Source organism: Dama dama, chromosome 21, assembly GCF_033118175.1.
Source record: "Dama dama isolate Ldn47 chromosome 21, ASM3311817v1, whole genome shotgun sequence".
Classification (NCBI taxonomy): Eukaryota; Metazoa; Chordata; class Mammalia; order Artiodactyla; family Cervidae; genus Dama; species Dama dama.
This window is the reverse complement of record NC_083701.1, coordinates 78632359-78658871: the sequence shown is the minus strand read 5'-3', so window position 1 is coordinate 78658871 and position 26513 is coordinate 78632359. Positions and strand designations below refer to the sequence as shown.

General features: G+C 44.8%; 1 protein-coding gene across 6 annotated transcripts in view; it reads right to left on the bottom strand.

Annotated features, from left to right (window-relative positions):
• Positions 1–26513, bottom strand: part of COL14A1 (collagen type XIV alpha 1 chain) — a 224796-nt gene that overhangs the window by 47308 nt on the left and 150975 nt on the right. For 5 of the 6 annotated variants that reach the window (XM_061123880.1, XM_061123879.1, XM_061123883.1 and 2 more), the window contains exons 35-40: positions 23085–23162; positions 20252–20338; positions 12771–12824; positions 10714–10809; positions 9489–9542; positions 9070–9123 (exon numbers count right to left, since the gene is read on the bottom strand). In XM_061123880.1, the coding sequence (XP_060979863.1) occupies positions 9070–9123; positions 9489–9542; positions 10714–10809; positions 12771–12824; positions 20252–20338; positions 23085–23162 (423 nt within the window). Of the gene's footprint in view, positions 1–9069; positions 9124–9488; positions 9543–10713; positions 10810–10837; positions 11503–12770; positions 12825–20251; positions 20339–23084; positions 23163–26513 lie in introns of those variants that run through there. The other variant, XM_061123884.1, reaches the window with a different exon arrangement.

The following is a 26513-nucleotide window of genomic DNA, read 5'->3' as shown; positions in this document are numbered from 1 at the left end:
AAGGCTTTTTATAGTTTGTTTTTGAAAACATTTGGTTCTGAGTAGCTTTATAAGTTAGGGTTGGCCACGATTTATCAGCAAAAGGAAATCTATTACAAAATACGTTTTCAAAATCACTGATATTTGAATAAATACTAAATTTAACTATGGCTGAAATTAGCAAAGTGCAATATTTTATACACTTAACTAATTTATTAATTTTAATTTTTTCAGTTTTCTTTTCCACACTCTAGAGCAAACACATATCCTTTTTTCAGGTGGCAAGAATTTTTTTGTGGGCTTTTAAAAAGTTTGCACTTTTAAGGTACTCTGTCTACAGCATCTAAAGGATGAAATGGATGTGCCCACAGAGCGTGTTGTAACTAAAGTTAAAGTCAGAGGCTAGAATATTTATGCTTATGTAGTTATCAGAGATGGGCTTCCCTCGTGGTTCAGTAGTAAAGCATTTGCCTGCCAAGCGGGAGACTCGGGTTCGATCTGTGGTCTGGGAAGATTCTCCAGAGAAGGAAGTGGCCACCCCCTCCAGTGTTCTTGCCTGGGAGATCCCACTGACAGGGGAGCCTGGTGGGCTGCAGGTCACGGGTTCGCCGAGGACACGACAGCAACTGGACAAGAGCGGCTGTCGGAATCAGCCCTCGGGACAGAGACTCAGGCACGAGGGCCGGGGTGGCGGACCGCTGACGAACTGCGGCGGGCTGAAACAGGGCCGAGCGGGGCCTTTGACAAACACCCCTCGGTACCGCGGGGCCTGTGAGCCGCCGGCATCTGACGCGCTTGCTGAGCCGGAAAGACTCGAGCCCTGAGGGCCGAAGGAACGCTGAGACTCTCGCTGCACAGCTTCCGCCCTGAGAGCGCGGGCTCGGGGCCAGGAGGCGGTCGGCGCCAGGAACAGGCTGCTGGCAGCAGCGGCGTCCGACCAGCCGCCAGGTCCAGGGGCCACGGAGCACGAAGCCGCGGCGTCCGACCAGCCGCCAGGTCCAGGGGCCACGGAGCACGAAGCCGCGGCGTCCGACCAGCCGCCAGGTCCAGGGGCCACGGAGCACGAAGCCGCGGCGTCCGACCAGCCGCCAGGTCCAGGGGCCACGGAGCACGAAGCCGCGGCGTCCGACCAGCCGCCAGGTCCAGGGGCCACGGAGCACGAAGCCGCGGCGTCCGACCAGCCGCCAGGTCCAGGGGCCACGGAGCACGAAGCCGCGGCTTCCGACCAGCCGCCAGGTCCAGGGGCCACGGAGCACGAAGCCGCGGCGTCCGACCAGCCGCCAGGTCCAGGGGCCACGGAGCACGAAGCCGCGGCGTCCTACCAGCCGCCAGGTCCAGGGGCCACGGAGCACGAAGCCGCGGCTTCCGACCAGCCGCCAGGTCCAGGGGCCACGGAGCACGAAGCCGCGGCGTCCGACCAGCCGCCAGGTCCAGGGGCCACGGAGCACGAAGCCGCGGCGTCCGACCAGCCGCCAGGTCCAGGGGCCACGGAGCACGAAGCCGCGGCGTCCGACCAGCCGCCAGGTCCAGGGGCCACGGAGCACGAAGCCGCGGCGTCCGACCAGCCGCCAGGTCCAGGGGCCACGGAGCACGAAGCCGCGGCGTCCGACCAGCCGCCAGGTCCAGGGGCCACGGAGCACGAAGCCGCGGCGTCCGACCAGCCGCCAGGTCCAGGGGCCACGGAGCACGAAGCCGCGGCGTCCTACCAGCCGCCAGGTCCAGGGGCCACGGAGCACGAAGCCGCGGCGTCCGACCAGCCGCCAGGTCCAGGGGCCACGGAGCACGAAGCCGCGGCGTCCGACCAGCCGCCAGGTCCAGGGGCCACGGAGCACGAAGCCGCGGCGTCCGACCAGCCGCCAGGTCCAGGGGCCACGGAGCACGAAGCCGCGGCGTCCGACCAGCCGCCAGGTCCAGGGGCCACGGAGCACGAAGCCGCGGCGTCCGACCAGCCGCCAGGTCCAGGGGCCACGGAGCACGAAGCCGCGGCGTCCGACCAGCCGCCAGGTCCAGGGGCCACGGAGCACGAAGCCGCGGCGTCCTACCAGCCGCCAGGTCCAGGGGCCACGGAGCACGAAGCAGCGGCGTCCGACCAGCCGCCAGGTCCAGGGGCCACGGAGCACGAAGCCGCGGCTTCCGACCAGCCGCCAGGTCCAGGGGCCACGGAGCACGAAGCCGCGGCTTCCGACCAGCCGCCAGGTCCAGGGGCCACGGAGCACGAAGCCACAGCCCCCGGAACACCGGCCGGCTCAGAGCCCGCGGTCAGCCCTGAGCGCACATCCGTGTGGAGTTACACTGGGGAATTGTCGTCAGTCGCACACACACAGACACAAACATATACATAAATGGTTTATATGTGCACAGTACACTATTTTTTTAACGTACAAGTTTATATATGTATTACATGTATAATTTAAATGCATACATAGACATGTAAACGTGTATAGTTTTAGTAACCTGCAGTGGTGATTCCAGTGAATGAAAACAAAAGCAATATTCAACCCAAGAAATTACTTTGACGTGCAAATGGTTTAACATAATGTATTATCCAGTGATTCTAAAACCTAGCTGTTTATTAGAATCATTCATCATTTTTAAACTATACATTCCTAAGTCACGCCCAAGACCATTGGTATCTGAATCTCTAGGGCTAAAGCTCAGGAATATGCATATTCAGAAAACGAAGAAAACACAAAACAACAGCTTGATCACTTATGTTGTGGGACTGCTAGTTTCCAAATATAAAAATGTCTGCCTTGGCCCCAAAGGATAGCGCTGGAATCAGAGTGCAAGATAGATATCATTTGTATGCTGTCTCCTAGTAGAAACATCTTTAAAGCCAGTAATAACAAGAAACTAATTCACTAAGTAATGGTTCTCTCCTCAAATGGGCCACTAGCCAAGTAAAAGTGAAATGTAATCAAAGAAACACAGTCTTCATGTGTGAACTATCAGTTTCTCCTTCATCAAGAAAGTAACCCAAACTGGGTTCCTTCTGCCCCCAAAACACTGGGTGAGCTGTCTTCAGTGATGGAGTCATGCTTATTAATATCTTTACTGGAAGAGTTGCCCATATTAACAAAATCTACTTTAACCTTTAATACAATTTTGTGGAAAGAATGAAAGCAGTGTTGGAGCCTGAGAGTGGATTAGAATCCTGGCTGCAATGCTTGCTAGCTGTGTGGCATTGTTTGTGTTACTTCAAGTTTCCGAGCTTCAGATTCTTTGTGTCTATAATGGGGTAACAGTGCCCAGCATTTGTGGTTACTCTGAGGACTGGAGAACACAACATTTGTAGAGCACTGCACTTAGTCGATAATCAATAATAGTGGCTGCTGCTCATTTTATTAAAATAATCTGCCAAGTCCCAATTGCATAAATTGTCATCACTGTGGTTGACTGGGAGAATGTTTTTCTGGGATTTATAAAAACCCGTCTCGATCCACGGAAAAGAAAATCAAATCATTTTCTCCACTGGCTTTGTGCTGGTTTTTTGTATTTCCTCTTCTGGAGGAGGAAGATACTCAAGGGGGTAATTATCATGAATCTTAGTATTTAACAAAATATCCCTTAGATGAATCTCTCATCAGAGGTTGACATTTATGATAGGAATTAAATCCAGATCGCTGACTCCAGTTCAGTTCTTCAAGATATTTTAAGCAAGCACAACTCGCTTTGATGAAGGGGGACATTCATCACAAACATGGCCTTTGTGGAGTCGCTGAGTCGGGTCTGACTCTTTGCAAGCCCATGGGGACCGTAGTCTGCCAGGCTCGCCTGTCCATGGAACTCTCCAGGCAAGAACACTGGAGTGGGTTCATTCCCTCCTCCAAGGAGTCTTCCCAATCCAGGGATGGAACCCAGGTCTCCTGTGTTGCAGGCAGATTCTTTACCATCTGAACCGTCAGGGAAGTCCTTGTGTACATCAAAGCCACATAAAAAGGAAACATGGTCCAAGGATCCTTTCAATATGGACTCCAAGAAAATTAAACAATAAGAAGCCGCTTGCTTTTTCTTTAGACTTTCTCTCTTTTTTTTGGAGTTCATTAAAATCTTCTAAGTTACCTTAATAATGTCAAGGACAGGCACTATAAAATACTGTACTGTCCTGACTCATTAGCTCTACACTGAAAATAATGAATACTTATACCAGCTAGAGTTGAATTTTTACATAGAAATTCCTTGTATGAAAGGCTTCCCAGGTGGCACTAGTGGTAAAGAACCTGCCTGCCAATGCAGGAGACCTGAGTTGTGGGTTCAATTCCTGGGACAGGAAGATCCCCTGGAGGAGGGCATGGCAAACCACTCCAGTATTCTTGTCTAGAGAATTCTATGGACAGAGGAGCCTGGCGAGCTACAGTCCATGGGGTCACAAAGAGTCGAACACAACTGAAGCGACTTAGCATGTCCTTATTTGAATCAACTTCCACAGTAGCTCTATGGACTCAAATATTATTTTTCCCACTCAGATGAGGAGAAGGAGCCTTGAACACTTTAAGTGACTGGCTCAGTGTCCCATGGTTAGAGTTCACACTCAGGTCTGGCTAACTCTCCAAGTCTCTGATGTTTACCACTGGGCCATCCTGTGTCTCCTAACCACAAATTCAGCAGAATTCACATGCAGAACTTTAAAAGAGTATTTCCTCTTTACAGATGGAATGGGAAGCCTGTGGTTATGGCATGAAAATGGGAGGTGTAGGGAGTGGTAACTTGGAGTAAGGGAAGCATTCCAAGTTTAGTTTTACTTGGAATTCTACGAACACCCTTGTTACAAGGAAGGAATTACTACTATCTTCCAGGTACCATAAAATATGTACCTCCCAGTCACTTTTATTTCTTGTCTCTCTGCATTTTTACAAAACCATAGTAAGAATTGGAAAATAAAAATAATTTTTAAAGTTTCTATTTGTAGCGGTTGACAGACAGCTGGTGGTCTTGGATATAAGTGAGCCTCAGAACTAGAAAAAAGGCAGTTTTTCCTTTCTTTCTTCCACTTCTTATACTTATCATCCATGTCTTGCCTATTTTTCCTGGTTTCTCTTAGGACCGCCTGGATGTCCAGGGTGGGGGCAGAGACGTCCAGCCTACATCAGAGGAGCCTAAAGACCTCGGGGTGAGCCCTGGGGTCACAGACATCAAGCAGAGAGGAGGAACAAGGCAGAAGGGACGGGGCAAGACCGACAGTGGAAAAGAAGGACGGGATGAGGGTGCTGTGGCTGGAATGACGCAGGATGAAAGCCGACGCCCGCGCCCCCCGCTGTTCAATCTGCTGGTGCGCTGCTGCTCTGCATGGCGGGTCCTGCCCTGAGCCCTCTGGGCTTCCCAGCAAGAGGCTGAGGCTGGTTCAGTGAAGGAGGCCAACTTCTGCTGGCCTTGCTTATGGCCTGAGGCCCAGGGTTGAACATGAGCCGTCTCTACGAGTCCATGATTCCCCTTGGGAAAAGCCAGCATAAGCTAGAAATTTTAGAAAGAAAATATGTTTCCTGTTTAAAGAGGAGATGCTTAATCCTCTCTTTATTCTCTGCTAAACTCCCCTCCTTGCAGACTAAGTGGAAGGTGACATCGGCCCTGGCTCCAGGTGAGGGACACTGACCTTTCCCTAAGCTAATAAGAGGGCATTGATCACAGTTTGGGGCTGTGAATTCTCAACTCTCAATAAGACAAAGATTTTTTAAAAGAAGAATGACCAGTAAGGGATAGCGCATCACTCACTGTCAGAAGAAGTGGGGCAGCGATGCGGAGAGCTGACTCATCAGAAAAGGCCCTGATGCTGGGAAAGACTGAAGGCGGGAGGGGAAGGGGACGACAGAGAAGGAGATGGTTGGATGGCATCACCGACTCAAAAGAACATGAGACCGAGCAAACTCAGGGAGATGCTGAAGGACAGGGAAGACTGGCGTGCTGCAGTTCACGGGGTCGCAGAGTCAGACACGACTGAGCGACTGAACAACAATGAATAAAGGACTGAATTCAGTGTCTGGTGGTGTGTTTAGTCGCTAAGTCACGCCCGACTCTTTGAGACCCCACAGACCATAGCCCACCAAGTCCCTCTGTCCATGGAATTTCCCAGGCAAGAATACTAGAGTGGGTTGTCATTTCTTTCTTCAGGGGGATCGTCCCAACCCAGGGATCGAACCCGTGTTGCCTGCATTGGCACACAGATTTTTTACCACTGAGCCACCAGAGAAGCCCAATGAGTGATTTCAGTGCTTGGCGTAATGACAAAACAACTGCCTTCCTGATTTCCTGAAAAATGTTTTCTAGAAGTGGCTTCTCGGGCATCTTAGCAGTAAGCCTCTTCACCCCGGGTGTCTGCTCTCAGACAGCTCTGTGCCACGGTTGCTACTGCCATCATCACCATAATCATCATTATTATGTTCCTTCTGAAGACAACTGTGCCTAAGGCAGAGCAGGAATGAAGGTGAAGTCGCTCAGTAGCCTCTGACTCTTTGCGACCCCGTGGACTGCAGCTTGCCAGGCTCCTCTATCCATGGGATTCTCCAGGCAGGAACACTGGAGGGTCACCATTTCTCCAGGGGATCTTCCTGACGGAACCCATGTCTTCTGTATCCCCTGCATTGCAGGTAGATTCTTCACCACTGAGCCACCGGGGAAGCCCATAAGACACACAGCATGCACTAAATTAAGATATGAGTTCAACTAATATCTTATTAAACAAGATATTAAGTTAATGAAATATATACATGCGGTCCCTCCCTCAAGCACAGTAGCCACTGCAGGAGATACTACTACGAATCATTCTGTGTTGATGATGCCCTTACAGTTGTCCACTGGAATAGTATTACCTTCAAATATCTGTCCTAAAGCAACAGGGATAGGGTTTGCACAATTTTTTTAACATTAAATTTTTAATGAGTTAAATTTTTCTTTAATTCGTTTAAAGAATGAGTGTCCTCTGGAAACCAGTTTAAAAAAGCAATTCCCTTCCCATCCACAAATTTTTCAAAATAGGCATTAGAGACAGACTGAGGGCAGGAGGAGAAGGGGATGACAGAGGATGAGATGGTTGGATGGCATCACCAACTCGATGGACATGAGTTTGAGTAAACTCCAGGAGTTGGTGATGGACAGGGAGGCCTGGCATGCTGCAGTCCATGGGGTCACAAAGAGTCAGACACGTCAGAGCGACTGAACTGAATTGAAAGTTTTACCTTCAAATTGAGGGAGAGAGGGAAATAAAATCTATGTGCAGATATATGGACACTTTATTAGGCCTTAAGGCTTTTTATCCTATAGAATGAAACATGTTTGGAACATATTTATAAAAAATTTGTATTGGCATAGTGGTTTTAAAAGAATCCCAGACTCAAATGATCTAGACACTAACCCAATATGTTTGCTTTGGGAGAACTTTTCCAAGACTAGACTCTGCATAGATAAATCAAGGAAATTCACTGAACCGAACCTTTAAAATTGCTGTTTTCAGAGCTTCAGGAATCACGAAGGAACCTAGGTGTGTAACCACACAGGATCTTAGTCTAAGCCCTTTGCCAAAACATATAAATACTTTTAGACACTCCTTCCACATGTACAAGAAACCTACACAAATCTCACTCCTAGAGAATGCCTCTTTTTAGATGCATTCACCTGGACGTGCTTTACCGACTAATCCCATTTGATGGATGGAGCCTAAACTGAGATTTTAAGCAAATGAAAGTTGAATGTGAAACAAACAAACAAAAAAACCCAACATGGAAGGAATTTAAATTCCCACACCTGCACCCCTGTAGAAAACATTTATTTCCTTATTCTTGAGCAGTATAGCTAAAGGCAACCTGGTCTGGGTAGAGAGTTGCGTCCTCCAGCTAATCATTTGCTAATCCAGTGGGTTAGCTGTCCCCTACGATATCAGCGAATGTCGCCGCACATGCTGTCCTTTACTGGACTGGATCTAAGTGGTAGCCGCTGTACATAATCCAGTCTTAAGAAAAACTGTGCAGCTGCCAGTGACCTTTTGAGGAAGACCAGTCTCTCTCTCTCTTGCTGAAAATGTAATAACTTTCTATTGCCTTCCTGTAAAAGCTCAAAATCCTTGGTTCGAAAAAAAAGAATAGATGATGTCAGTGAATTTGTGTTTACTCCTTCGGTTCCATCTCTTGGCAATCTCTCCACACCAAGGCATGTGCACACACGTGTACACGTGTGTGCACACATGTACACGTGTGCACACACACAGACACACATACAGACGATGCACTCTAATCTCCAGCCATACTGAACCACGTGCAGTAGTGGAAATGCCCCACCTTCTCTTCAACTCCACCCCTCTATCCACCATGCATGCTGTTCTCTCTACTTGCAATAGCTTTCCCGTCCTTGTGTATCTGGCTAATTTCTCTCTCTCAGTTCAAAACCAGTCTATATGGTGCCCGCTCTGGGACGCCTTCCTTCCCCAACCCTCCAGGTCTGGCTTGGTTATCTATTCTTGTGTCCCTATAGGGCTCTGTAAATTCTCCCATGATAGCATGTGTTTCTTATTTGGTTCTGTTTCCCCCAATAAGCTATAGACTCTTTGAAGACAAAAACCTCAAACCTGGTTCAGTGAAGACATGTTGACTAAACAAACTCTAGATGTCAACTCACCCCTCAGCCACGCTATACTTTCTTTTAATGCCGTCAACTTGAACAGGTTCCAAGAATTGACTGCGGATGTGTACTGAACAAGTGGAGACTATTACAGATAATCATCATCACTAAATTCCAATTCTTATGATTCTTTATTTCCTTTAGGTTTGTTCCTAGAGTATTTGAAACAACTGGAAAATCTGTTAGACCAACGCCCACAATTCAGTGCAAATTCCATTCAGCTTCTGGGAACATTCAGAAAGAGGTGTGGCTGATTTGAGAAGGTCTGCTAGAAGTTTCTAGGTTTTGAGGAAAGTTGTGGATACGGAAGAATACCAGTTAAGGGAAACAGATGCAGGATTAGTAGAATGTAGATATATGGGAGAAAAAATAAAGGAAACAAAACAAAACACATGGTTGACGTCCTTGCACAGAGCCTGCCAGCAGGAACGAGAGACTTGGTGAGAAATGCACTGTGCTAAAGGGCAATCTTGGGCAAATCCTTACCCTCTGGCCTGGGGAGCCATCGCGTCCTGGTGAGCCAACGCTTCCTGGGACACCCTAGATAGAGCAAGGACAGGAAGGTGTCAGAATCGTGGAAACCAACCACCTCTCACCCAGCTTCCCCGGAATAAATCAAGGCCTCCAAACAAACCTGAAACCATAAGGGTGAAGCTTTCCTGACTGAGAACACGGAACCCAGAGCTTATTCACTGGAAGGAAAGCAAACATCCCCCACCGGGGTTCACCCAGGGGAGCATCAGGAGGACCCTCAGATGGGGGCCAAAGGTCAACGAATACAGGCTGCTAGTCCTCAGTATGGAAACCGTTCACAGCCAAGATCAAAGCTGACTTCACAAGCTACAGTCTTTTTTCTTGGTAAAGCTCTGGACTGAGAGCAATGGACTGAAAAATCAAAACAGTACCTGTGGGCCCGGCAGCCCGGTCTCTCCTTTCTCTCCTTTTTCACCTGGCATTCCCTGGGCATCCGAAAGGACACGGGGGTTAAGTTCACAAAAGGAAACAGGTAAATCCTTAGTCTCTTCTTTTCCTCTGCTGACTCTTTTAACATTTTCAACATTAAATTGTTTCTACACTAACATCCAAATATAGCCACACATAAGCCACACAACTTATGTAAGCATGCTCACAGAGCGGAATGTTTATATTTCAGAATAGTTTAAACACAGTGCGTACAATCTGATTTAGTTAAGCTTATACTATAAATATATGAGCAGAGTCTTGAATATATCAGTATTATTTATAGCTTAGATTTTAAAACTTACATCTATATATACTCCTGTTTTGTTTTGGCTAGAAACTTATAAAAAGGCAAAAGCAAACACAGCACCTGACCTGCAGCAAGACCTCAACGAATTCTTAGTACTAATTGTAATTACACAAACTGGCATATTAAATAAAAACAATTCATTCATGTGTAAATGACTCTGGAAATGAAGACATCTGAGCTAGGGAGACACAATCATATGCACAGAAAGATTTGCTAAAAATGTATTTAAATCATTTACATTAAAAATGTACCTTAAAATGTATATAATGGCACAAATACTAATTACACAGACTGGTTTTATTCCTTAAATCTAGACTACTAAGTTAAATGAAAATCAGTGAATGGAATTGAATTTGCTTTCAATGGTACAAACAGCTCACATGGCTGTAAAGAGTATATTGTCTATAATGTTAAACTCAACGCAGCCCACTTTGATGGCCTGTCGAGATAAAGATCTAAATAAATGGCTTTTGTGGTTGTAGTTCCACAGTTACTACAAATACAAAGTGAAAAACTTAAGTTGTATAACATTTGTCACTTTGCAGGTTTCCTCACACCCACTGAGGACCTGGGTGAACAAGGAGGAGTCACACGTGTCAAGCCCGCGTTCTCCCTACAGACAGGCTCTGTGTGGCCACACCCGCTCCCTGGGCACGCTCGGAAACGCAAAGGCCCCTTTACCGAATGAAAAGCCGGCTTATGAAGGAGCTCTTGATCACTATGCTCGTTTCCCAGTTCTTACTTTCAGGGGCTGAAAGAGGCTGTGGATGATTACTAGGGACTGAAGACCAAAGTTCGTTCTCTATAACTCACGGGGACGTGAGAACAACAAGACCTGTCCGAACACTGACGCAACTCACAGGCATCCCTTGAATGGAAAGACCGCTCGGTCCCTGGGGTCCCGGGGGGCCCTGAGGTCCTGGAGGGCCCGTTTCACCCCGAGGGCCGTCTGGTCCCTGGAAGGCAAGAAAGCCATGTCAAAGGTAAGTTAGACCCTCTGGAACCCAGAAATACCTGCTACCCCGATGTTCCTGCTGAGCGCATTTATCTTCTATTTCATTAACTTTCCTAAGACATAAAACACTCATAGGACGAGACACCAAGCCTCACAGATTCGCCTCCCAGGCCTAGAGTCATCGGCGAGCCAGGAGAGTAAACACACAGTAGTTGCTGCAACTTTATTTATGTTTGCTTCCATGAATAAGAACGCTGTGCCAACGACGTGAGTAATTAGACCCCCCACACTGCATCACAAATCCGGAAGATGTGAGCGGTACAAGACCACCCTCTTGGCCTGCGAAGGTTCCCACCATCCAGCCAAACGACATTCCCTCCCTTCATTACTGTGAACTGTCATCTCTGGGACACTGCTCTGCGTTTATCAAAGATATTGTGGCACGTACGAGATGGATCCGAGGAAGATACATCGCCTCTGCCTGAGAAAACATGCCACAATTGCAAAAAGCAAAACAGAACAGCAAAGGCGATCTCGTGTGGTCTGAGTGTTGAGCTGGGTGGTGCCTGGTCAGTTCTCTCCAGCCTCCTTTCACTAACTCCCCCTCGGCCTCGCCCCATTCTCTTACCTTGCTCCACTTGTTTCCAATTTTCTCTAAAAAAAGCTGCAGTGTTCTCTCCTCCATGGATAAATGCTGTGCGGATTTAATAGGTGACCGTGTTGAAGCGAAAGTCAAGCAAGATGGGTGGGGACAGGCAGAGCAGCACGGTGAAGGTGGGACAGGGGACAAGCCATCGGAGGCCTGAAGCCAAGGAGCTGGGGCTGACTCTCAAGGCAGCCGCACACGACTGCGGGTTTAAGGGTGTGCTGTGATCCAGTGTAACTCTAAAGAAACGGATCTGGGGCAGACATGAAGAATCAGTCAGAACCATCAGGCCCCTGGAGCCAGAAATAGAGACGATTGGTAGGGCCTGAACACGCTTAGGCTGGGCGTCTGCCATCCCGCGGGTGCCTTTGAGCAAAGCAGGGAAACGCGGCGTGCTCCTCTGAGTCGGGGCCTCTGTATGGTGAGCAGACTGAGCACCCGCTTGGTGGCCTTGGGCAGTGAGAGTGGAAAATACAGCTGTGTGTCTGACAGAACGTGGTGAGAGGAAGGAGAGGAGTCTAAAACCTGAACAATGACCTGGAGGACGACGGCCCCACTGTAATTCGGCGCGCCCCCTAAGATGCATCTTTGTTGCAGACAGAAGAAAGAGGATATAAGAGCAAGCACCGCGTGAGCAACCAACCGCCCGGAGCACCGACACTCCGTCTCGGACCCAGAAACCTAGTCACTGAGTTACGGTGTTTCTTCTGACGAAAACACACAAGCTTTTGAGAATAAGGGGAAAGGTTTCAACACAACTTCCATAAAAACATAAGAAGCTTTACAATGTTACGTGGCAGCCTGGATGGGAAGGGAGTCTGGGGGAGAGTGGACACCTGTATATGTGTGGCTGAGTCCCTTTGCTGTCCACCGAAACTATCACAGCATTGTTATCAGCTATACTCCAGAATCGGAGAAGGCAATGGCACCCCACTCCAGTCCTCTTGCCTGGAGAATCCCATGGATGGAGGAGCCTGGTGGGCTGCAGTCCATGGGGTCGGGAAGAGTCGGACACGACTGAGAGACTTCACTTTCACTTTTCACTTTCATGCACTGGAGAAGGAAACGGCAACCCACTCCAGTGTTCTTGCCTGGAGAATCCCAGGGACGGGGGAGCCTGGTGGGCTGCCGTCTGTGGGGTCTCACAGTGTCCAACACGACTGAAGCGACTTAGCAGTAGCAGCAGCAGCATACTCCAAAATACGACTTTTAAAAATTTAAAAACTATATAAGGAGCTTTAGATTGCCAAGGGCAACTACTACGTCCTCCAAAACTGTGCCGTGCCTGGGGGTGAGAGGGAGAGAGATAGCCTTACCTTTAGGCCCGGGTCACCCCGCTGGCCCTTCGGTCCTCGGAGTCCTGGGCCCCCCTGGCAGAAAGACGTTAAGTGTTAGCACAAAGACAAATCTGAAAGCAATATAGTGTATTTGTTTCCCTTAACAATATGGATTATGTAATTCTTATTTTGTACAAAGGCCAACACATTGTGTGATGATATGTTCACTGTGTTCCTCAACCGAGGTCTGTCCCCCACACTCACCTCTTCCTGTTAAGGGTTTCAGAGTTTGAGCAAACTTTCTATGCTAACTCCCTTTAAATAAAAAAAAAAAGGCTACAGAATCTTTTGATTGCGTGTGTAAGATTACTGCTATTAATAATGCAAATAATAAAAAATATACTGTTAATCTAAAATTATATGCATGTCTTATACCACAACTTTGAGATTAAATTATTTAATTAGATTGTATTATGTTAAATTGTAAAAAGCACATAAAATAGTAATAATTTATTTCTCTTTATTTATATCATAAAAAGCTATTTAGTGCTTCTGAAATTTCAGGTATTTGCATTTTCCCCTTAAAATTTCTGTCACATTAATGCACTGCCTGTATTATCATTTAGTAGTATTTTGTTTATACATATATGTACATAATACATAATACAATAAATATGTATGTATGTGTATATACATTCTTTGCAAACATATTCTTTGTATATGTGTGCATAACATATATGTAAATATACTCTGAATATTTTTTACTTGACTCTTACTTCACTTAAATCTACTTCAAAAGCAAATATTATGTACTATAGCAGATGGAAAAACATATTACTTACTAAGAATGTGAGGCAAACTTGAAAATATACTACAAGTAACGTTACTAAACTTAGCTAGATTTTGTTCCTAGTGCCAACTGTGAGCAAAGGGCTTGCTCTTTATTAAAATGGGGTGAGTAAGGGTTAGAAGGGTCACATGGGCACTGGTCTAAGAATATTACTTTCACTAGAGTAGAAGGATGAAAAGATCATTGAAAATGGAGTGGCTTCTCACTGGATGCGTCCATTTGACCTCTGGCTGTGTCCGTGACTACTGATGATCCTTCTGTTAGCATCAGCACTCGCCTCCCTTGGGAAAAGACTGGATTGGGTAACAGTCAAGACCTCCTCCAGCTCGTCTTAAGCACTTACACTCACTCCCAGCATCAGTCAGCTGCTTAGCGTCTAGATTTTTAGCATATAGTAATCAAATCATTATTTAACTTCTATGCAGAGTACATCATGAGAAATGCTGGGTTGGATGAAGCACAAGCTGGAATCAAGGTTGCCGGGAGAAATATCAATAACCTCAGGTATGCAGATGACACCACCCTTATGGCAGAAAGTGAAGAGGAACTAAAGAGCCTCTTGATGAAAGTGAAAGAGGAGAGTGAAAAAGTTGGCTTAAAGCTCAACATTCAGAAAACTAAGATCATGGCATCTGGTCCCATCACTTCATGGCAAATAGTTGGGGAAACAGTGGAAACAGTGGCTGACTTTATTTTTTGGGGCTCCAAAATCACTGCAGATGGTGATTGCAGCCATGAAATTAAAAGACGCTTACTCCTTGGAAAGAAAGTTATGACCAACCTAGACAGCATATTGAAAGGCAGAGACATAACTTTGCCAACAAAGGTCCGTCTAGTCAAGGCTAGGGTTTTTCCAGTAGTCATGTATGGATGTGACAGTTGAACTATAAAGAAAGCTGAGCACCGAAGAATTGATGCTTTTGATCTGTGGTGTTGGAGAAGATTCTTGAGAGTTCATTGAACTGCAAAGAGATCCAACCAGTCCATCTCCTAAAGGAGATCAGTCCTGGGTGTTCATTGGAAGGAGTGATGCTAAAGCTGAAACTCTAGTACTTTGGCCACCTGATGTGAAGAACTGACTCATTTGAAAAGACCCTGATGCTGGGAAAGATTGAAGGTGGGAGAAGAAGGGGACGACAGAGGATGAGATGGCTGGATGCATCACCAACTCAATGGAGATGAGTTTGAGTAAACTCCGGGAGTTGGTGATGGACAGGGTTGCTGGGGTGCTGCAGTTCATGTGGTCACCAAGAGTCAGACACGACTGAGCGAATGAACTGAACTGAACTGAATCAAATCATACTCTACGTAAGTGCACACGTCTCTATAGAAAATATTACCTGTAGTGTCTGTGGTATTATTTGACATATTTGACATATTGACATTAATCTATTTGACATAGATTACATATATTATACAACACTTTTCATATATTTCTGAGTTAACTTAATATGTTTTTCCACACATGGCATATAGATCCAACTTACTGTAAATGAGTTGAATAGTTGTCTGAACAATGAGATAATTTGTTTAGCCATTCTTTCATTATTGGAAATGTAGGGCATTTTCCCCACAATTTGTTACTGTCTAAACAATACTACAATCACCATCATTATACATACCCTAAGTACACATTTTAATATTCAATTTTAATATTCAAATTTTAATATTTAAGATATCAACGAGGAGAATTTTAAATGAAATGTAATAGATAGGCAGATATATTGTCAAACTGTGCTCCAAAAACACTGCACCAGCTTATTCATCTGTTAGGAGTTGATGAAGAGGGTCTCTGTTTCTCTAAACTTTGGTCAGCACTTGATATTTTGAAACTTTACATTTTTATGAAGCTGGTAAAAATAATATCTTGCTCCTATTTTAACTTTTATTTCCCTTAAGATTCCTATGATTGAGCATCTTTTCATAACATTTGTCCATTTACATTTTATTTCAATACAACTACCAATTTATATTCTTCACCCAGTTTTCTATTGGGTTACATGTCTTTTTCTCTTTAATATGCAGAAATTCTTCATATATTTGGATACTACATCCTTAACTGTTACAGATGATGCAAATGTTTTTCCCAACTGTGGCAGACACTGTTGGTTGATTATCAAAGCGTCTTTTCTGACTTCCTTCTCCATTTTACTTTCCCTGCTATAAAGACAGAGACTTGTTTGCCCAGCCTCTAAGGAATGGGCATATTAACTGGTTTGAGCCAATATGATCAAGAAGCCATAAGTCTAAAGAAGGGAAATTTGGAAGCTGGAACAAGCTTGGGTCTTGATAAAGTTGTTGAGCGGCCATATTTGCTTGGGACCATCTACCTCTAGGTATTTTGCTGAGCAAATTATGAATGTTCAAGCATCCCAATGATCTACATCATTGCATTAGTCAAATTTTCTGTTCCTTGCAATAAGACTAGTGCATTCCAATTAACATACTCATTCTGGCACCTCTTTAATTGTGTTTGTTCATCTTAAATGATTGATTGTCTTTTAGTTGAACGTTTTGTCCAAATGTGGCAGTGTGGCTCACAGATATTCACACCCGAGGTTCCAGGTCTACAAAATCCAGGGACCTTTTTATACTTCTAACTTATTTTCCACCTTATACCTAACCTTCATCATGGAGTGGGTGACAGGAATTCAACAAATGTTTGTGGATGTGAACTTTCATCCTTTTAATAAGAAAGGGTTAGTCTAGGCAAAAGGAATATGGTTCTTTTACCCATGGCGTCCTATGGCTTTTATGGAGTTTTATTGGCACCTATCACTAGGTAAATTCTTGAATAAGAAAACAGTCGCAACTGTGTTAAATCACCAGGCAGGGTTTATTGCATACACTGGGGGATTTGTTTCTTTTATTGCTTAGTCACTAAGTCATGTCCAGCTCTTTGCGACCCCATGGAAGAAGCCTGCAAGGTTCTTCTGTCCATGGGATTTCCCAGGCAAGAATACTGGAGTGGGTTGCCCTTTCCTTCTCCAGGGGATCTTTCTGACCCAGGGATTAAACCCATGTCTCCTTCATTCAGGCAGATTCTTTATCACCAAGCTACCTTGGAAGCCATACTGTTTGGGACACTGTTTCTTAAATAGTTTATTATACTTGAAAATGCCAATAGCGTTTCCATGTTACCTCTTCTTCTATCTCCAGAAGTCAGAGCTCAACCCTGACTTTCCGCTTCTCTGCTGCTTCTTTCCTCATTACAGAGTTTGATTCTTAGGTCGTACATAAATATTTTATAACTTGTTCCAGCAGCATTGCAGATGAAAAAAACTTGAAAAGCCTCCAGCTAAAAAGGCTTATTAATGCTGTTTAAAATAAAATAAAGGCTATTCTAATTAGGAACTGAATCCTTAAGTACCATAAGGAAAAAGAAACAAAACACCAGAGCAGCAGGCATCACTGAGGCTGCCCCGAGGGAGGAGAGGGGAGGGGCTGAGGTTGGCTGGAAAGCGGGCATCACACAGCCCACACACGGCCGTGCAGAGGGAACCGAGCTCCATGATGAGCAGGGGTGGGCAGAATATGAAGCGTGCTTTAAAGCTGAGGAACTACAAAGACGGCAATTTGAGTGAGCTAGAACAACAAAAAAAATTGTCACTAGCAGGTGGAAAAGCAAGATTTTTTTCCACTTTAGCTATGGGAGGAGTAAATGTCTCCACTAAGAAGTACTACCCAGAAACTGATTCTCATACAATTGAGGGACCAGAATTTACTGGTTTTCAGCTGGTTTGTACAACCAGGATATTAACGGAAGCAGAAACATACACTCTCTCAAAAAATGCAGCTCAAACATGGGCTCAACATATTCCCAGAAAGTTTCAAGTGATGCAAACACAAATATACACCCCCCCAAAACCACAAAAGACATGTGGAAACAATATAGCATGAATAAAAATATCAACAAAACAAATGGCAGAATCAAGACCACATATACTACAGATATTCAAATTATCAGATAAAGAATGTAAATCATATTGAAAATATTTAAAGAAAAAAGTCTTGAAAATGTTACAAAAGAAGAAGAGGCTATACAAATGACCAGAAGGTTTGAAATGGAACCAAATATAACGTCTAGATAAACTAAATATGATAATCACAATCAGAAACACAGTGCATAGGTTAAGCAGCATATGAAACAGAGCTAAACACACAATCATGATGGTGTGATCACTCACCTAGAGCCAGACATCCTGGAATGTGAAGTCAAGTGGGCCTTAGAAAGCATCACTATGAACAAAGCTAGTGGAGGTAATGGAATTCCAGTTGAGCTATTTCAAATCCTGAAAGATGAGGCTGTGAAAGTGCTGCACTCAATATGCCAGCAAATTTGGAAAACTCACCAGTGGCCACAGGACTGGCAAAGGTCAGTTTTCATTCCAATTCCAAAGAAAGGCAAGCCAAATAATGCTCAAACTACCGCACAATTGCACTCATCTCACATGCTAGTAAAGTAATGCTCAAAATTCTCCAAGCCAGGCTTCAGCAATACGTGAACCGTGAACTTCCAGATGTTCAAGCTAGTTTTAGAAAAGGCAGAGGAACCAGAGATCAAACTGCCAACATCTGCTGGATCATCGAAAAAGTAAGGGAGTTCCAGAAAAACATCTATTTCTGCTTTATTGACTATGCCAAAGCCTTTGGCTGTGTGGATCACAATAACCTGTGGAAAATTCTGAAAGAGATGGGAATACCAGACCACCTGACCTGCCTCTTGAGAAACCTATATGCAGGTCAAGAAGCAACAGTTAGAACCGGACATGGAACAACACACTGGTTCCAAATAGGAAAAGGAGTATGTCAAGGCTGTATATTGTCACCCTGCTTATTTAACTGAAATGCAGAGTGCATCATGAGAAACGCTGGGTTGGATGAAGCACAAGCTGGAATCAAGGTTGCCGGGAGAAATATCAATAACCTCAGATATGCAGATGACACACCCTTATGGCTGAAAGTGAAGAAGAACTAAAAAGCCTCTTGATGAAAGTGAAAGCGGAGAGTGAAAAAGTTGGCTTAAAGCTCAACATTCAGAAAACTAAGATCATGGCATCTGGTCCCATCACTTCATGGGAAATAGATGGGGAAACAGTGGAAACAGTGTCAGACTTCATTTTGGGGGGTTCCAAAATCACTGCAGATGGTGATTGCAGTCATGAAATCCCTCCTTGGAAGGAAAGTTATGACCAACCTAGACAGCATATTAAAAAGCAGAGACATTACTTTGCCAACAGAGGTCCATCTAGTCAAGGCTATAGTTTTTCCAGTGGTCATGTATGGATGTGAGAGTTGGACTATAAAGAAAGCTGAGCACTGAAGAATTGATGCTTTTGAACTGTGGTGTTAGAGAAGACTCTTGAGAGTCCCTTGGACTGCAAGGAGATCTAACCAGTCCATCCTAAAGGAAATAAGTCCTGGGTGTTCACTGGAAGGACTGATGTTGAAGCTGAAACTCCAGTACTTTGGCCACCTCATGCAAAGAGTTGACTCATTGGAAAAGAACCCAATGCTGGGAGGGACTGGAGGCAGGAGGAGATGGGGACGACAGAGGATGAGATGGCTGGATGGCATCACCAACTCGATGGATGTGAGTTTGGGTAAACTCCGGGAGTTGGTGATAGACAGGGAGGCCTGGCGTGCTGCGAATCATGGGGTCGCAAAGAGTCGGACATGGCTGAGCGACTGAAGTGAACTGAAACACACAGGATATCAGAACGTAATTTTGAAGATATTACACAGAATAAAGCCTGGCAGCACAAATAGAAAATAAATTAGAGGTTAAAACGGTTAAAAAGAGAGTAAAATTAGAAAGTATAATACACATCTAGTTGGCATTTCAGAAGAATAGAGATGATTAGAGAGAGGGAATATTTAAAAAGAAAATGACTATGAAAACTCCAAAATGTATGAGAAACATTGGTGTTCAAATTCATAAAGCCCTCAACATTCCAAGACTACAAAATAGTAGCATCACAATATACTGTAGTGAGACTTCTGATCATTAATGACAAAAGAATCTTAAAAGAAACTAAGGGAGAAAATATTTCTCACAGAAAAATGACAGTTGATTCAACTGACAGCTGAATTCTCTATAGCAACAATGGAAGCGATAAGACATTGTAATAGCATCTACAAAGTGCTCAGAGGAAATAACTGTTAATCTAGAATTGCACTCCCAGTTCATTAGTTTGGAAAGCTGTCTGACTGTTTTCATGGAGGTCACTATTAACACTTATGCAAGGCAGGCGATTTATCATGCTTAGATTAAAGTCTGAGTTGTGCAGTGTCGTAGAGTCGCTTTATCACGAAAGGCAGTGTGAACCTCCGGTGCCTCCATCATATCGCTGTGCTGTGCCCAGAGCACTGCTTGTCACAGTGAATCCACTACCACACGCTCAAAGGGAGGCATTCGGTTTTCACGCAAGAGCAACGATCCAGGGTGAGTGCACACACCTCTCTCCCTGGCCGGCACTTAGTCACAAGGTCATCTTTACTTGCATAATTGCTAAGAGATCAAGTCTCAAGCTGAATGGCCGTGAACTTGGCCATGTTGTCAGAGGAGTATCCACTATTAAAAAATAAGCCGTAGGATGATTCAGGGGAAATTAGTAACCTTTGTAACAACTATCCTATAACATTTAAGGTCAAATGAGGCAAGACTGACCGGTGGGCCTGCTGGCCCCAGAGCCGCTTTGTTGATTTCCGAACAGGAGCAGCCGTGCGGGAGCTCTGGGCAGGCCTCCTCATCCCTCTGCGGAGAAAAAGACATAGCATGACTATTAACAAGATGGTCTATGAAAACGACTTTATGACTCAAAGGAAACATTTGGAGACACTTCAAAAAAAATTCTTCAGTGAGCATTAGTCTAGAAAGGCAGAGAATATTCCCTTCTGACCACAAAATCTTTTCTTTAAAGAAACAATGAATGGGTGTCTAGTAAGGCATTAATCACCATCATTATCAAAGGATGTTGACAAAACCAGCTTGGGAATCCAGGTGAAGCAAGAAAGGCAGAAGTGGAGGCAAAAAAAAAAAAAACCACCCCAAAATTCTGGTTACTATTTAATTCAGTTGGATAAGTGGTACTCTACGAACTAAAGGTCCTGAAAATTTCCTTAGTGTTACAACACTTTTTTCCATTTCAAAGGATAAAAGAAAACTTGTAGGAAGCTGCATCCACACTAAAACCAAGAACCAAAAGAAAATAAAGTGGTGGTTAATCACATCACACACACACGCCTGCAGCAACTTAACTCCTGGTCACATTCTGTGACTGAAAGTAAGATACCATCACAGCACCTATCTAAAGCTTTGGGATAAGAGGTCACTTCCTCTCGGAGAATTCTGGTGCCAGGTGACACCACAAGATAGATTATTTAAGTCAGACTGAATACGCCTGAATGAGTCACTGGGGTGTAAAGCAAGACAGAGCACCTGCTAAGAGCTACTGAATGATTCATGAATATCCCATTCGGAGGAATAGCCAAGAAAAGTCCGCCCTAGGATGAAAAACTAGAAAGGGTTCATCAGTCCCTTTGGATAGAGAAAGTGAGCTTTGTTTTCTAAGATCTTGGGGAAAGGTTAGAGCTGAATAGAGGACAGATGATAACTGAACTGTCAAGTTGAAAATAATTTCAGGCCCTGAAATAGTCACAACAGAAATCCAAAAGAGTCTGAGCAAAGAGCCTTTATATGCTTTTCTCCAAATGTTGGACAATATTCAAAAGTTTCAGCTCATTGCAGGAAAGGAAAACCCTGCTAACGTATCTATCTGGCTTGATATGTTGGGCAGCTTGAAGGAAATACAGACTTAAGAATCCTGAAAGATCCCCCCAAGCAGGCTGACAGCAGGCCTCCTGTGACCAGAGACTGCGTAATGGTTTTGCCACTGCTGTTGACCGTGTCTCCATCTGAGTCTTTCTACCACAGGACTTGCACACCTTCAGTGACAGAAAGGGAAAGAACAGCTCGGAGACAGCAGGGATCTTCTAGGAGACACGGTGATTACACTCTGCTTGACGCAGGATAGGGTTCTGGGTGCTTCCGTACAGTCTCCACTCCATCTGCCCTTATGCACAGCATCATAGTGTCTCTGCTTTAATTCCTCACCATAGTTTAATGGAAACTTATTTTGATGAAAAAAAAAGGTCGCTCCCTCCTCAGACAAAGTCACCACGCATAGATGGCCTGCAGCAGATGACGTGAGCTGGTGTAAGGTCTTAAAAAAGGAGATTTTTTTAGACTTGATGACGTCTTCCCCATGCTTGACCATGCTCCAGGTTGAATTCTTAAGACATGACTCCCGTCCAAACGTAACAGGGTCAACCTTTCAGCTCACTGATCCTAAAGATCCTTAGATATGAACAATCCATTTTTAAATATACAGTCATCAACCCTGGTGAGTTACTTTTGGTATTTATAATGAGAAAAGGTTTATTTTTCTAGCAGCTTTGCCTAAGTTAAATAGATTATAACTATGGTCCCAGATTGTGTGGAAAGAAGGCCTGGGGCATTACAGGAAATTCACAGGAGCACTCTGAGCTTTAAAAAAAAAATCAAGAGAAACGGCAAAATTCAGTACCCATTGGACTCTGTATACACAACTAGCTCAAGTGCTGCTGCTGCTAAGTCGCTCAGTCGTGTCCGACTCTGTGCGACCCCACAGACTGCAGCCCACCAGGCTCCTCCGTCCATGGGATTTTCCAGGCAAGAGTACTGGAGTGGGTTGCCATTGCCTTCTCCAACCTCAAGGGGAAAATCAGCGTGGAAAGGAAGGGAAGGTGGGCCTTCCCTGCTGGTCCAGAGGCTGAGACTCTGAGCCCCAATGCAGGGCCCAGTCAGACCCCTCACCAGGGAGCTGGGTCCCCCTTGCAACTAAAGGTCCCCCGTGCTGCAGCTAAGACCTGGCACAGACACATAAATAAATATTTTTTTTTAAAAAAGGAAGAAGTGAGGGTGGTAATGTCCAATCAGATTCCGAGATCTGAGAAACTGTGCATTCTCAACAGGCATACACATCCCATTAGTAAGTAGTTGTGGTTATTCAAAAATAAGTATATCACTTAAAAATTTTGATTTATATATTAATATATGGTTGTTTCATACAGCAGAATTTTTAAGATACAAACACTTATGAAGACGTTTGGACCTAATGACCTCATATATGGAATTATTAGATATTTCTTTGCCTCTGGGGCGCCATGAAAACCAATTACTGCGACACCAAAGAATTTGTGAACGTGGAGTTTGGGAACATCTGGACTCCATGTAAGTGGCGCCCCATGTAGCCGGGCAGTTCCCACCCTGCATGCCAGTGTGCCTGCCGATTCCAGATACACCTCCTTCGTAAGTGCTTTTTAATTTTCATCATCATCATCATAACGAATTACCTGTGACATGAGTTTTGTGAGATGGCATTTCATTTTCAGCACTGCAATTAAATGTAACTTTAGAAAATTTCAGCAAAGAACAGAAATAGTGAAAGAAGAATTCTTACCAGGGCAGGAAGCTCACAGCATTTGTCTTTATTGGCCCATGATGTGGAACAAACAATATCAAACATCTGTAACTGGAACTGCAATTTAAAAAGAATATTGTTGGTCAATAAAAGATATATACAATGTTTAATAAAAGATATATTGTGTTTATAATTTATAATGACTTCACAGCATATATTACACAGTGTTGTTAGACGCTCAGTCGTGTCTGAGTCTTTGTGACCCTATGGACTGCAGCCCGCCAGGCTCCTCTGTCCATGGGGTCCTCCAGGCAGGAATCCTGGAGTGGGTTGCCGTTCCCTTCTCCAGGGCATATTCCCGACCCAGGGATTGATCCTGGCTCTCCTACGCTGCAAGCAGACCCTTTACCATCTGAGTCACCTTACACAGTAGAACACCAACACATTTATAACATAGTATCACAATGAATAAGTGTTAAAAGTCACTCCTCAAACACACAGTGATTTAAGCCTTCTGTCAATGGTTACTCCATCCATCATCCAAACTGCCTCACTCATCACAGTTCTTCCTCCCATCACTACATAAAAACGCTTGGAGCCTCTGTGGAAATCCTCCCTTACGGCCCACCACAGTTACGCCAAGTGCCTCCGTGGCTCACCAGGCTCCAGACGTCTTTTACAGCACATCTCCCACCATCCAGTTCACTTATTTATATTTCCCCCCAGAGTGGGTGCTCATTGAAGACAGGGCACCTCTCACTCATCTTCGTGCCCCCATCATACTGAGTGACAAGCAGGGACTTCCCTGGAGGCCCAGGGTTAGGACGTGGAGCTTCCACTGCAGGGGCCACAGGTCTGATCCCTGGTTGGGGAACTAAGATCCCATATGCCTTGCAGCATGGCAAAAAAAAAAAAAAAAAGTGGCATGTAGTAGGTATTCATGAAGGCTTGCTGAATTATTTCTGACTTCCATCATTCATGCATACATTTGACCACTTCTTCTTTAGTGCATAATGCAAGCCAGATACCATATAGACCTTTAGGATATAAAAATGAGCGAAACCAGCTTTTTGCCCACAAAGAATTTACAGGGAGTAAGACACTGACACATAAATACTATTTACAACGTGGTGAGTGTCATGACAGACTCACATATGGCACTGTGAGATCCGTGCTGTGCATTTTCATTCAAGCCATCAATCATGCCATAAATATTTAGACAGCCTTGTTCTACTCATGTTTGTTGGCAACAACTTAAAGTATATTTTGAAATAGTTAGAAACATCATTATAATGTCATTAAGGGCTCACACTAGCTTCATGACCTAACCATTTCTAATACTATATTTCTTCCTACATTGTTTTCAAATATTGCATGTCATCAGGAGTTTGGAGATCCCCTGGAGGAGGAAAATGGCAACCCACTCCAGTGTTCTTGCCTGAAAAATCCTATGGACAGAGGAGCTTGGCAGGCTACAGTCCACAGGGTCGCAAAGAGTTGGACATGACTGAGGGACTAAAAATGTAGCATCACTCAGGAGTCTGGGATTAACAGATACCCACTACTATATATAAAAAAAGATAGGCAGCAAGGACCTACTGTGTAACACAGGGACCTGTGTTCAGATCTTGTAATATCCTCCGGCAGAAACAAGCTGGAAAAGAATGGGAGACACAGGAACCGCAGGCTCGGCCCCTGGAGGGGGCATGGCGTTGCCTGGAGAGCCCCATGGACAGAGGAGCCGGGCGGCTACGCCCCCGGGGCCGCAGAGGCGGGCGTGACTGAAGCGACTCAGCAGACAGCACACAGCTATCAGTCTGCAACTGAATCACTTTGCTGTAGGCCTGAAGCTAACGTGACCCTGCGAACCAGCTGTGCCGCCTTCTGAAAGCAAGTGTCCTCAGTTACAGAGCGGGCGGAGGGTGAAACCCTCTTCGTTTCCTCTTGGGCCTGTGCGCCTGTTTCTGTTGTGTAAGGTCATCTGTATCATGTCTCTTTCAACTCCACATATAAGAGACGTCATACGATGTTTCTGCTTCTCTGACTTAGTATGACAGTCCCTATGTTTACATAATCTGCAGCATGCCTTCAGCAACTGGTATTTTCAGCAAACACTGGAAACTTCTTGGTGCCTTATTTTCTCTCATCCCTGTCAAGGGTCCCCTGGGTGCAGATAAGAATACTCAAGCAGTTGGTATGACTGAAAACAGGCTGCTTACAGTGCCTTCAGCATCATGAAAGAGTCTGTCCCATCTGACAGCAAAGAAAATGAAGTCAGTGTTTCTCTCGTCACACCCATGAAGAACTGCGCCTTGCTGCAAACATCTTTTCCCAAGTGGGTTTTGCAAGATTAATAACACAAATGTTGAAAGCAGATCCATAAATCAAGACATCACGCTTTCTTTTTTCAATATAAAACCACTGCTATATTTGAAGCAATAAGTGCATGGCTAAGTACACTCTTTTTTTTTCCATATTAAAAAAATTTGTTTTCAAAGGGCATGATATTTCAGTCTGTTCAGGGCAACCACACAACTAAATTATGATCATTGAAAAATTAAAGTTTGTAATGGATGGACCTAGGGATGGTCATACTAAGTGAAGTAAGTCAGAGAAGCAGAAACACCATATGACGTCTTTTAGATGCGGAATCTAAAAAGACATGATCCAAACGAACTTACAAAACACAAGTGGACTCGCAGACTCAGAGAAGAAACCTATGGCTGCCTGGGGAAAGGACGGGGGAAGGGACAGTGAGGGAGTGTGGGGTGGGCGGTCCACACTGCTGTGTTTAAAATGCAACCAACACGGCCCCTCAGTAAGCGCAGGGAACCCTGCTCAGCGCCGTGTGGCGGCCGGGATGGAGGCGGCTTTGGGGGAGAAGGGATGCACGTCTATGTTCGGCTGAGGCCCTTTGCTGCCCACCTGAAACTATCACAACATTGTTAACTGGCTACACTCCTATACAAAACAAAAAGTTCAAAAAAAAATGAGGTTTTTAAAAGTAAAGCATTTTTAAAGAATGTGGCTGCTGATTTTCATAAGCAACAGTAGCAGCAAAGGTGTTCCAAGGAGCACAGGGATTAGGAGGCAATGGAAGGAGACCGCCTGGGTGTAACCCACTCACAAACTAAGCCACGTTAAACAAACTGCCCAGTGTGGTAGGGGCTCAGCTTCCCTTATCTGTAAAAATAGCAGAATAATAGTAGCTATTCATTAGAGCAATAATAGCAGCCGTAACAACAAAATGAACCCATAAAGGGAAATATTTAGAACAGCTCCTGAAATACAGTTATACAAAATAAACATTATTTTAAAGCAACTTTTATAGTTGACCTGTAAGCTGCAGGAGTATATAACACAGAGGCCAAAATGGTTAAATCAAAAGGATAAAAGCGATGTGATGTTCAGAGCAGAAATATAACACTAGTTTGTGTCCACAATCGTCGTATCTGTTTAAGGTTTTGG